The sequence below is a fragment of the Cryptotermes secundus genome, unplaced genomic scaffold (genome assembly GCF_002891405.2).
Source record: "Cryptotermes secundus unplaced genomic scaffold, Csec_1.0 scaffold205, whole genome shotgun sequence".
Taxonomy (NCBI): Eukaryota; Metazoa; Arthropoda; class Insecta; order Blattodea; family Kalotermitidae; genus Cryptotermes; species Cryptotermes secundus.
In genome coordinates this window covers 779,136-791,753 of record NW_019731570.1, presented here as the reverse complement: position 1 = coordinate 791,753, position 12,618 = coordinate 779,136, and the positions used below count along the sequence as shown (strand labels likewise).

The following is a 12,618-nucleotide window of genomic DNA, read 5'->3' as shown; positions in this document are numbered from 1 at the left end:
GTCACTTCTAATTACAAATATAAATCTTAATCTCAATGAATTTTCGACATGGGGCAAAATTAGACATGGTGTCCCACAAGGTTCAATTCTAGGCCCATTGTTATTTCTCATTTATATAAATGATTTACCCAAAACTATAAATGATAAAACTGTACCTATATTATTTGCAGACGATACTAGTTTGTTAGTTAAAAGTTCAAACTATGATGATCTCTGTGTAAATATAAACAATGATTTTCACAGTATAAATGAATGGTTCAAAGTAAACCAACTTTCTATAAATTTTAACAAAACCCACTACATTCAGTTTACAGCTAGAAATAATCCTAAATCTGAAATAAAAATTGTATATGATAAAAACAAATTACATCTATATCCAATATTATATTTCTTGGAATATTCATTGATGATATAATGAGCTGAAAATACCACACTGAATATATTAGTTCAAAACTACGTGCAGTCTGCTACATAATAATATCGCTTAAACCATACACGTCCATAAATACTTTAAAAATGGTTTATCACTTGTAATGGCGCAAGGGTTATGTACAAGTAGATATAGTTTTTTGGGTAAATTTGGAATAAGTGTATCTAGACTTTAAGAGAAATGATGAAACGTACCAGGAAGCTTGGGTTTACAAAGAAGTGTAACAGGCTTTAGCTTAGTCATCAGAATGCTAGCACAACAGGTAATAACGCTGACATTGAGGAAGAAGCTATATGAAGTAGGTCATAAACACTATGGCAGGAGGAAAACGCTGAGTCGGAGAAGGCGGTAGACCTGAAAGAGCTAACCCCCTTTTCGATAAACAGCCAATGAGTGGGCCACACCGACCCAAAATCACGTCAGAATGGGCGGGCCAATACACCCCGGAACCCAACGAATCAGGAAAAAGAGGGTACATAAACCCTAGAGGAATTAATCAAAAAACTTCTGACTTTTGAATATTATTAGGTGACATAGAGTTCAGCCGGAGGCTATCGCCGAGAGAGCGATGGCAATGAGTGGGCGTTGGTTGGTGATGGCGAGCGTCTGTTTCTTCAGCTCAAGTAAGTGAACCAACTTCATATAGCCGTGAACAATAAGTGTGATAATTTTAAAGTGCAAGAGAGAGAAAGTGCAAGCTAGATGGACTAGGTTCACTAAGAGATACAGAGGCGTAGAATACCCGACAGCGGGGTGACAGGAGATGGAACAAATGTGGTGCTACAGGGTCATCATCAAATGTAATACGAACCGACGAACGTCGGCAAACTGTGTATATAGTATGTATATAGCGACATAGGGAAATAGAATAGGATAGGCATGAGCTGTGATATTAATTCAACCTAGCATTTCCTTAAGTGTTACCCCCTTCCCTGACGACTCCAGCCCTCCCGAAGCCTCGGCGAATTGCGAGTTAAGCCAGGACCCGTGACGTAAGCACTGATACGTTTACTAGAGTTTTCTTGACATAACAAGATGGTGGCAGCATACTAAACCGGGTGGCAGCGGTGGGATACCTCCACGCCCCCTGTCTCCACGCCGTAACAGTGGAGACAGCGGTGAGATAACCAATCCACCCCTGTCATAAGGACGTAAGGGCATATCAGTGGTGTAGCGGCGGCGAAACAGTGGTGGCAGCGGTGGGATACCTTCACGCCCCCCTGCCAACACGGCATAACATCACTCTTATTTTAATTCTATTATAAAATATGGTTTACCCTTTTGGGGTAACTCACCCCAAAGTTGTGCAGAAACTTATTTAGAGAATTAGAAATCTTGCTCTGGCATCTCAGTACATACTATCTCTTATGATCTTTGTGGTAAAAAAGAGAAACAAATTCATATTAAATTCAGAGATTCATAGAATAAATACCAGACAGAAATATAATCTCCATCAACCTCTTGTAAATTTGAGTAAATATCAAAAGAGTGGTTAGTCGCTGGCTTCCCACCGCGGCGGCCCGGGTTCGATCTCGGGTCTGGTCAAGTGGGATTTGTGGTGGACAAATTTACGCTGTCGCAGGTTTTCTCCGACTACTTCGGTTTCCCCTGCCAATCTTCATTTCACCAATTGCTCCACAATCACCCTCACCTATTATCTGCGGCTGGTATAACAGGCCAGAAGTGGCCGCAGTGCAAGGGACTTAGTATTGTAAACGTTCCACTGCCGTGCTGCCTATTTAAATATGATTAATGCTACTAATTTGAAATTTAATTGTTTGAATTTAAGGACAGGAACAAGTGTAGTGAGACTTAGGTCAATCCTTGCATTTAAGAGTTAGCGTCTTCCCACGCTTACAGCAGAAACAGGGAGATACCCGTTGAGGATTTATTATGGGAAAGTTACGTAAAGAATAGCTAAAGAAATCTTTTGTGAATTCTTTACTTGACATTTTCTACAAGCCATATATTTTAAGAGAGTGATAGTTTTACGACCCAAGCCACGCTGCACACTCGTCATTTTTTTGACAGGAGTTCCTTAAGACAGAATTTCTTTACCCCTCTGTAAGTGTTAAAGTGATTAGAGGAACGTCTAATTAGAATACCTCTAAATTTTAAACTGACCAATCACGGAAATTTAAGTGTGTGATATAGCAGGGACGCTTGTGAAAGCCAGGACTTGAACGTCCGGGGAAGCGTCAGTTGTGAGAGTCAGTCGCAAACCGGGACTCGAAGGAACCAGGCGTGGAGTCGCAAACCGGGACTCGAAAGAACCAGTGGGTAAAGATAGTCCGGAGAAGTTAGACGTAAAGTTGTCGGAAAAGTCAAACACCAGACTCCGAAGATATCAGACGTAAAGTCACATACCGGGGGCTATCTAGATCAGACGTAAAGTCACATACTGGGGCACGTTGAAATTAGAGGCAAAGTGTAGAAGAATTAGAGACAGAAACTTAAAGGGTTATCAGCCGACTTTGTAGACCAAGCTTTAATGATATTCGAGTGATAATCTGTTGTGAAGTGAGAAACAACGGTTACAAGTATAATAATAATATTATTAAAACAGGAAAGGGCTAAATTTAGAAAGTGGCGAACAGTTCGACAGGAACAAGTGTTTGGTAAACCGTACTTATAAAAGTGTCGCAACTGATCAAGTGAAATAATAATACCTCTGAAATTCAAGTGTGGTAGTGTTGTATATAGTGTCCTGCCTGCCTTTCGGAGTTGTGGCCCGTTAAGACCCTGAGAAATTTAATCCTATCAACCCTGAGAAGATAAATTAAGAAGAAACGATAAGTTAAAGCGGTGGCGTCAAGGAGAAGAAGGGGAAGGAGCAGTTAAAGTACCACCCCACTAGCAATAAAAAAATATCGAAAGGGAGTTTGTTCTTTACGAACAAGGTCTATAATAATCTACCACAACATATTGTCACGTGTTGGGTGTGTAACGCGACAAATAACTTCACGCCGTATTGGATATAGCGAATTTATTGCACATTCGCTCTTACATTTACACAATTTACAGTTTCACAACTACTTCCATCTGCAGTACCACACTTACTTCTGCTGTAGTCATTTCCATTCGCTCGACACAACTTGATAAGAATGGACTTCAACTCACTCCGACGAATGCTAGACTGCAACTGACTGGTTCCTCACTCTCACTGAGGAACACTCCTGTTATGCTAGCTTCCGCACTGATAACACAGAAAACAGTTACATGATAGCTTTCACTGTTGCGTGACGTCGTGTTTACCGATTGCCTAGCAACAGTCGCTGCACGGGCTCCCCTGTTGTGTGACGCCGTGTTTACAAAGGCGTTGCTGGGCAACGCCGCATAGCAACCAGCGCGCTTCGGCTCGGCACGGACAAACGCCGCTTTCCTTACTGTTGGTGACCTCGTTTCCACTGTTGCGTAACTTGGCAACCGACCGTTTATCAAAGGTCTGTCTTCGTGGTAACTCGTTCCACCTCCCGTTACCCAGCTTAACAGTGCATCACCGGTCCTTTCCTTCCGAGGCTATGCTTGCAACGTTTTCTTTTTTTTGTCTGGCTCGGTGTTTCTTTTCTTCCCGTTGTCCGTTCTTCAACCGCTACATCCGCTTCCTTCTTAAGACCAGCTCGTCTCGAGCAGTTTCCTGTTTACTTGTCAGGAGATCCAGCTGTATCACATTCGTCCCTCACATTCACCCATCTCACATTCACTCTCTCTGGGGAGACAGGTGCTTCTACATTACCGGTTCCTCATCTGCTTGAAGTCTCTTTTTCCGTTTTGGAGGGGGTAGTCCCCTCCACAAGGTCCAATCCACGATTCTCCGCGTCCTGCTGGAAGTCTTGGGCATTCGTTTAGTGTTTTTCGGACCGTACGTCTCATATAAGATTGTCCTTAGTGTTCCTTCGCTTCCCAGAAGAGCTCGCCCTCCCGGACTCCACTTCCGGATGCCGTCCGTGGTTGTCCTCTTTTTCCTCCCATGTTGCGGCCCCTTGCCGCGTCGATCCTTTGTTCCTTTATGGTACCTCCGTAAATTCTTCTTCAGCGGCCCTACTCTCTGGGTTGCTCGCTCAATAATGGCCCTGGTGCGGTTTCTCCCAACGACGTTTTCCTTCTGCCTTGCCACTTTCGCACGGCGGGTCCACACTTTTTTCTGAGTGGCGTTCCTCAGAATTTCTCTCTTGAGTCGTGCCACTGTTGCGCGACGGGACATCCTTGTGGCGTTTCTCTTCTGGTTTTGCCGTGCCACTGTGCATCTGCGGGCGACGGCCAGCCTTCTTCGGCACCCATCCTTTTCCTGGGTCCATTTCTTAATTTTTCGCTGGTTTCGGTCCCTACGCCTTTCCTTCTTCGGTTCTCCGACAGGCATTACTTCGTCGTCTTTTACGTGGACTTCTCTTTGTTGGGCCACCTCAGGTTTCCTGTCCACTGAGGTTGGCTCTTCTTTTTCTAGACGTGCCTCCAACTCTCGGCAGGCCATCGTCTTCACATCTCTTTCTGGTTTGGTTTCGGCAACCATCTCTTTGTGGCTGGTGCCCATATTTTCTCGCATGGCTTTCGTCCTTGCTTTGATTGCTTCCGTTTCTGCGGCAATCTTTCCTCGCCAGGCGGCCATCTCTTCTTGCCAGGCTTTTATATCGGCCTCCATTGCTGGGCAACGCCGGATAGAAACCAGCGCGCTTCGGCTCGGCACGGACAAACACCGCTTTCCTTACTGTTGCGTGACCTCATTTCCACTGTTGCATAACTTGGCAACCGACCGTTTATCAAGGGTCTGTCTTCGTAGCAACTCGTTCCACCTCCCGTTGCCCAGCAACGGTTAGACATGTCACAATATTAAGGATATATCGAGTGACACTAAAAGTTTTGAGGCACAATTAAAACAATTTTTACATTTACATTCTTTTTACTCATTACAGGAATATTTCTGTTATAAATCTTTTTAAGGCAAGTAGCTGTCTTGCTTTACGTTTTTATTTATATAGATATTGTATACGTTTATCACTATTGTATTACAAATGTGTATGCTACTGGATGACAACAGTAATTCTTAGTTGTGACTGTAACTAGAACGATCTCCACATTCACATGAGAAGGTACTCTCGACAGGATTTATGGAAGGTGAATAAATGAAATGAAATGAATGAAATAAAGACTCTAAAACTGTGGTTAGGAGATAAGTCATAGCAAATAATAGCACTGCAAGCTAGAATGAACAGAGAACTGTAATATCAATACCAATAAACATCTCTAACAGAAATTGCTAATATATTACATAGTGTTTTTGATACTTCAAATTTCAGGCCGTATATGTTTCTTTGTTAGTAACGGATCCAAGCTCATATAAATAACTATAAAGAGATCATTACCTGTGTTATGTACGATATTTTCTCCTGCACGATTTACAGTGACTGTATATCTTCAAAATGGTATATGGTAAGTCTATGTAAGTTTAAAATTACAGAAATCATCTACATTTTTCTTCAACCTAAATTTTGCAGAGCTCTGAGTTGGCACTGTAGGCATCAATGCTGACAGTTATAGGGTTAAGTGCCATTTCATGGCTTAATCAGTATGAGATGAAAAAAAAACACTTGATGTGGACTCACATACCAAAAGCAAAACAAATCAATCACCTAGTCGGCCACAGTATCTAGCCAAAACTTGTCTTTTGTGACAATATGAAGCTACTGTTACCTCACTTACATAATGCATTAGCCTATGTACATTAAAAATATTCTTATCTTGAAAGTACTGGAAGAAAATATAAAGCAACCTGCAACTGTAATGTACTCTTGCAGACATAATCTTCAGTCACTTAATAAGGTGCATACAAATTTAGATCCAGGTTTTACTGGTTCTGCCCACTGAAACCCACAGTCTTCCATTACAGACTTTTCAGTATTGATTAGTTCCAAAGTTTTCAGGGTCTTTATCAGTGTAACGACATGCAATGCCAACTTCGAATGAGCTGTACAATCACTTAAAAAATTATATATCTTTCCTTTAAATGAAGCCTATCATTTTTATTAACATCATCAGCTGTAAACATCACAAAGCAATTTAGCATAGAGGTGTATATTACTAGACATCTAGTGGCCAATGAAAGCACTAAAAAACCTGCATGGTAAGACCAAGCCACATCCCAAACACACTCAAGGTAAAGTATGGACAAAGATTTCATTCATGAAATAACTGCACAGCCAAATAACTGACTGGGGTGTCTGCTACTATCCATGATTTTCATGGTATTTTGCACTCTAGTAATTTAACCTATCACGCATCACTAACCTAAATGCAAATCTGCTTGTGTCAAGAATTACCATAGGAAAGAAAGAACAGTTGCAGCTTTGGACGTATGGAATGTCAGGGTAAATATACAGCATTATTAATTTGCTTTTTCAGACCTGGGTCAATCAACTATGGTATTTTGAAGACTACAGTATAACTTTCTACTACTATTTTGTAGAGCATTATTATCAGTTTTACAAATGTAACTTTTCAAGGCTTAATTTGTGCAGAAAACAAAGTGTCTCTGCATATAGCTTAAAGTAGTAACTGTATTCATTCACATTATATAACTCCAAAGACAAAGAAGCACTAAACATTTGACACAACTTCAGATGGGAATAATATCAACAAGTATAAAGTGTGTTACACCCACAAACAGAGCAAATTTGATTATTCATAGAACGAGATACAGAAAAGTGTGCTAATTAATATACATGTGGAAAGTGCAGCTAGTTGTTTGTCAAAGCATTTATGCCTATGTCTTGAAATAGCCTCATCCCTTTCAGTCATCAGACAAAAATTCATACACATTTCTCAGCTCCCCAAGACTGCAACATGCCTAAACCATCTCATCCTCCTTGATCCTATCACCGACACAATATGGCGGGCATACAAATTATGAAGCTCCTCATCATGCAACTTTTCTACATCCTCCTGCCACTGCTCCTTCTTAGGTCTAAATACTCTCCTCAGCAACGAATTCTCAAAGGCCATCTATTTATTATTATCCTTTGCATCTGTTGTAACACTGGAGACCTGACACTGTCTACACACCAACATGTTTAATTTTAAATGTTAATAAAGTTCATTAAAATCAATGAAAATATCAACAGCTTAATCAGTTTTGTTGTCTCATTCAACTGCAATGTTTTAGTTAAATGGACCAACATCAGGTCGGTTGTATATAAATAACTAAAACATTATTACTGAATTGCAGAGTTAAATGGATCCATTTTTACAATGAAAAATGTCACAATGAAGTCTTTTGTTATATTATAACATAAAATATAAATTATAGCGAGTTTCCTGAAATGTTAAAGAGTATTGAAATAGGCAGCATGAAGTATAATGTGAGGCCTGTTTTTGTGTGCCATAAGAAAGGTATGTACAATTAAGTGACAAGAGTAATGCAGTATTTATTTGCAGTTGTGTGCAAATATTTTATTATAAGGATGTTATAATAATGTAAATTGTGGCTAATTATGTACTTATGTGGCGGTATACAAGGCATATTACACTGCTGGTGAAAAATTTTGTATATTATGAATGTAACTAGCATGAATGTATGTAGTCGTTGGTATCATGTTTGGTGGAAGTACTGTAATTAAATATGTCAGCTGAATAGCTTACTGACATTTAATTGTATAGTTCTTACTGTATTATGATGTAGTGTGTTGTTAAGTATCTAAATAACTGCATGCTATTTAGTTACACGAATTCTGGATGTGTGGTGAGCTGTAAGTCATGTCGTAGTTGTTATTTGGCATGGAGGCTTGTCATAGGTGCAGAATACTAAGTAATGGAATTCTCAGTTACATATCCACTAATAATATAAAATATTAAACTATCACTAAATACTGACCGCCTGTGTGGTCTAGTGGTCAGAGTTCCTGGCTACAGATCCGGAGGTCCGGGTTCGATTCCCAGCACTACCATATTTTCTGAGAAGTAGTGGGCCTGCAACGGGGTCCACTCAGCCTCATGAGGATAACTGAGGAGCTGTTTCAAGGAAATAGCAGCTCTGGTCTAGAAAACCGAAATTAACAGCCATGGGGATTCATTGCGCTGACCACGCAACACCCTCTATCCACTACAGTTGGCCCTAACTTCGCCAACAAGTGACAGTCGCTAGATCAGTACAGTTCGCTTGCAGACTAAAACCACGGAGTTTTTTTTTTTTTCAATAAATACTGCATTACTCTCGTCACTAAACTGTACACACTTATCCTATGGCATACATAACAAGCCCCACATTATACTTCATCCATCAAGAAAACCACTATAAATTATATTTTATCACTTAATACAAGAACTTGTTAACGATAGTTTTCATTGTAAAAATGGATCCATTTAACTTTGCAATTTAATATAATGTAATTTATTTATTTACAAACGATCTAATGACAGCCCCTGCAACCAAAACATGTAATGCTTAAATGAGACAATAAAACTGGTTAAACCACTGACATTTTATTGATTTTAATTTATTTATTAGAATTTAAAATTTAACCTACTTCATTGTTGTGTAGCCAGCCCCTGTCCCTCAACTACCTATTTATGTTCTCTTAATTAGAGACCAAGCTTCATATCAGTACAAAGCAACAGATAAAATTACAGTTCTGCATATTTTCATCTTACATTCTTAGACAGTAAACAGGAAGACAAAAGATTCTGAGCTGAATGATGTCTAGCATTCCGGAATTTAATATTCTCTTAGTTTCTCCCTTTACACAATTTTTATTTGTCAATGTCATTCCCATATATTTGAATTTTTCAACATTTTCAAGGATTTACTATAATATTCTTTCTATAATCTGTCATAAATGACACAAACATAAAGAACTGTACGAACACTGAAAAATAAGATACTGTTCCAACAGTCCTTAATTTTGTAATGAAAGAAACGTTTGTTAGGATAAACCTTTGTCTTGTTCCTCTTAGTGGGGCAGTAACGTTTCTGACGATATGACATGCGCATTCATTTCATGTAATACATTACCAAGTGTGGGCTGAAAACCAGATGTGTTCAGCTTAGCTCAGGAACTAGCTGGTTGGATTTGTAATCTCAACATCAATGGTTCGAATTTCAGCTATGGCAGAAAATACAAAATACATCCTTTCAACATAACCGATTTTGTTCAAATATACAGGAAGTTGCGAATGAATATAAACTTAGACTAACTATATGAAATGAGTTGGAAACTGCTTGCGTGGTTACGGCACAATTACGAATGAGCATGAACTTAATTTACACTAAATTGGAAGGGGTTTTGACTGAAAACTGTTTGCGTGGTTAGAGTACAAGCATTAGACGTATACGAACACAGTTTTGCCCTTTCGTTGGTCAGTCCTACTTGACATTAATTTGTAGGCTTCACAGCCTTCGACTGACACCCTAACTTTGGACTAACTAAAACAGGTTACGTACTGCTGAGTACTACATCCCAAACGCTCTATAAGACTGGCAAGAAAAGCTGCTACGATGGCTGTAATATTAAACTGAAAACACTTCTCAAAGCCATAAAACTACCTATCCCACATAAGCAACAGCTGGGTGAACCACAAATAAAGTAACTCTAAACCAAACACATAATACAAAAATAAACTGGTCATCTGATTCAGACAAAAACCAAGTCGTCCCTTTACGAACCACATAATTCTAAAACTTACTTTCAATGCTTCAGTCTCCGCCATCTTCCGAGACCGTTTTTTAGATGGTTCTGCCGTTGTAACCTGTAAATACTTCTCCTACTATATCACCCACAAACCCCAAACACTATAGTAATATTCTGACAAATCCTAAGATAAATTTATAATTTATTTTAATGTGACAGAAAATCTTTTCCTCAGTCCACAACATGCACAATACATGCATCACAAGTCCACATACATCGTAGATACTAGGTTACTATATCGTACAAAATGCAAAGATAATCATAGAACTCACAAAAAATATATCAGCACCACCTATGATAAATTCTAGTAACCACCACTGTTAAGTGTGACTTCAGCTCACTCAAGTAGATGGACAACTCAATGCAAGTTGAGGGTAACAAAGGTTGGGACAGATTGTAATTAGTGACGCCATCTAACCGCGGAAGTACAGGAACAAAATCTACTTCAACCAAGTTCACGGAAGGAGTGCTATTAATTCAGGAGGAGAAAGCCAAATGATGGTCTACAGCGGTCTTCAGGAAGTTCAGGAAGGGCGGGAAAGTGAAGCAAGGAGACAGAATAAACTACGGCCAGGAAAGATTAATTACTACAATCACAGAAGTCACTATTATCGAATTATTATATTTCCTCCAATTTAATGGAGGAAAACACTTAAATTAGACTTTTACTTTACTTGTATTCTTCTATATGTTTTTAATAATGAAGCCTTTTTTCACTTTAATTACATGATCATCTGTGTACATGCATATAAATCCAAAACAGAAGCAGCGTTCATATATGCATTATAGCTAGCTAGCAGCTTTGGCAGTGTCCATGGGCCTTCAAGGTTTTTGGGTAAATAAATAACTTTGAAATCATTGCTGTTTAGAATACTGTACATGGTGAAAGAAAACCACTTACGGTTTCTTTGAGGGTCAGTGGATTTGATCACTAGACTGCGGATAATCTTAAATTAAGGAAAATTGACACTGAGATTATTGACTTGGGATCATTGAAATTGAAAACTAAATGAAGGACAACATTTGTGTCCCACTGTAGTTCGAAGACCGCAATTTGTGAATCTGACTTGTACAATTAATAATAGGTCAGTCATATGACAAGAATTAAGATAATGTGTAAAGAAGAAAATGTAAGAATGTTAAAAAGGAGACTCAATGAAATAATTGTTTACTGAACAGCTACAGTGACATTGTAAACAATTACTCTATAATTCAGGGGCTCATAGCTTGAGTGTTCAAAGGGCTGTGTATTGTGTACCAAGTTCTGTGTGCGCATGCATGCAAGCCTTAAATTTTGAGAAATATCTGCCTCCCATTAACATCTCTATTACAATACTATGGCCTGCAGTTTCAAAATTAGTTACAGAGTGGTAATAAGTAAACATTTAAAATGTTCAGATATCCAGCTCAATGTGAGTTCTTGCGAACAGAGATACCTGAAGAAGCAGGCATTTATTTATTCATTATCTTCTCAAGAACTCTGCTTTATGGGGTCAGATTTATGTGACATATATTAAAGAAATACCGGTACACTATAAGTTCAAAAACACTTTCAAAACTTACCTACTTGATCATTGTTTTTATAAAGTCGATGAGTTTCCCTCGTGTGAGAAAATCATTAATCAATTATAATCATATAATTCATGTTTAATCGGTTTTGGAAATGCCTACTGCGCAGTTTTCCATACTTTCTACCAGCAACCAAGATAACACAGTCGGAGACGTACCTGAATGGGCTACTCTGGAGAGATTGCAGATACCAAGAAGCTGCACCGGGAAGGGAGAACAGATGTAATGAGATGTTGCAGTGTAGAGTCTACAGTAAAACGTTATACCAGTGCTACCACCAAATTCACCAATATTATCTCAAAGGCCACACCATAGCTTAAACAGTTAGTCGCTGGCTTCCCACCGCTGCGGTCTAGTCAAGTGGGATTTGTGATGGACAAAGTGGCGCTGGGGCAGGTTTTCCCCGAGTACTTCGGTTTCCCCTGCCAATCCTCATTCCATCAAATTCTCCATAAGCATTATCACCGGTACAGGTACAATAGGACATATGGAAGACGATGTGCCGAGAGGACCTAATATGGATTCCACCTCATACTATACGAACTCTTAACTATTGTCATCTATTGTAAACAATTTTAAGTATTGTAACTTTATTCTCTTATTGTAATCAGCCAATGTACAGTAACTGACTTGTCCTATATCATGTAACAATGATCTATAGAGACAAAATAAATAAATACTGCTGAAGCTACTGCATGATAAACACCTATTTTTGGTGTGCCTATATCTTCAGTTATCCAATAACACCTCCAGTTTTTATAAGTTCAATTAATCTGCTACTGAATGTCAATCATTATTTTCTTTACAGATAGTTACAACTTTTGGGTGAATACAGTCACTCTGACGATGACTGATGAATAATGAGCCGGAAAGGACTGGAAAGGAATGAGCCATGGCCTAATCAAGGTACTATTATAGCACTGGCTTGGAGGGACTGAGGAC

General features: G+C 39.1%; 1 protein-coding gene across 2 annotated transcripts in view; it reads right to left on the bottom strand.

The window, feature by feature from the left end:
* The window catches only part of LOC111867077 (E3 SUMO-protein ligase PIAS2), a 52,552-nt gene extending 42,210 nt beyond the window's left edge, over positions 1-10,342 (bottom strand). Inside the window, exons 1-2 of one of the 2 annotated variants that reach the window (XM_023856561.2) lie at positions 10,103-10,342; positions 9,432-9,522 (exon numbers count right to left, since the gene is read on the bottom strand). Coding sequence is in view for 1 of the 2 variants with exons in the window: in XM_023856560.2 (XP_023712328.1) it covers positions 10,103-10,126 (24 nt within the window). In the remaining variant the exon portion in view is untranslated. The remainder of the gene's footprint in view (positions 1-9,431; positions 9,523-10,102) is intronic. The other variant, XM_023856560.2, reaches the window with a different exon arrangement.
* Positions 10,343-12,618: the final 2,276 nt, after the last annotated feature.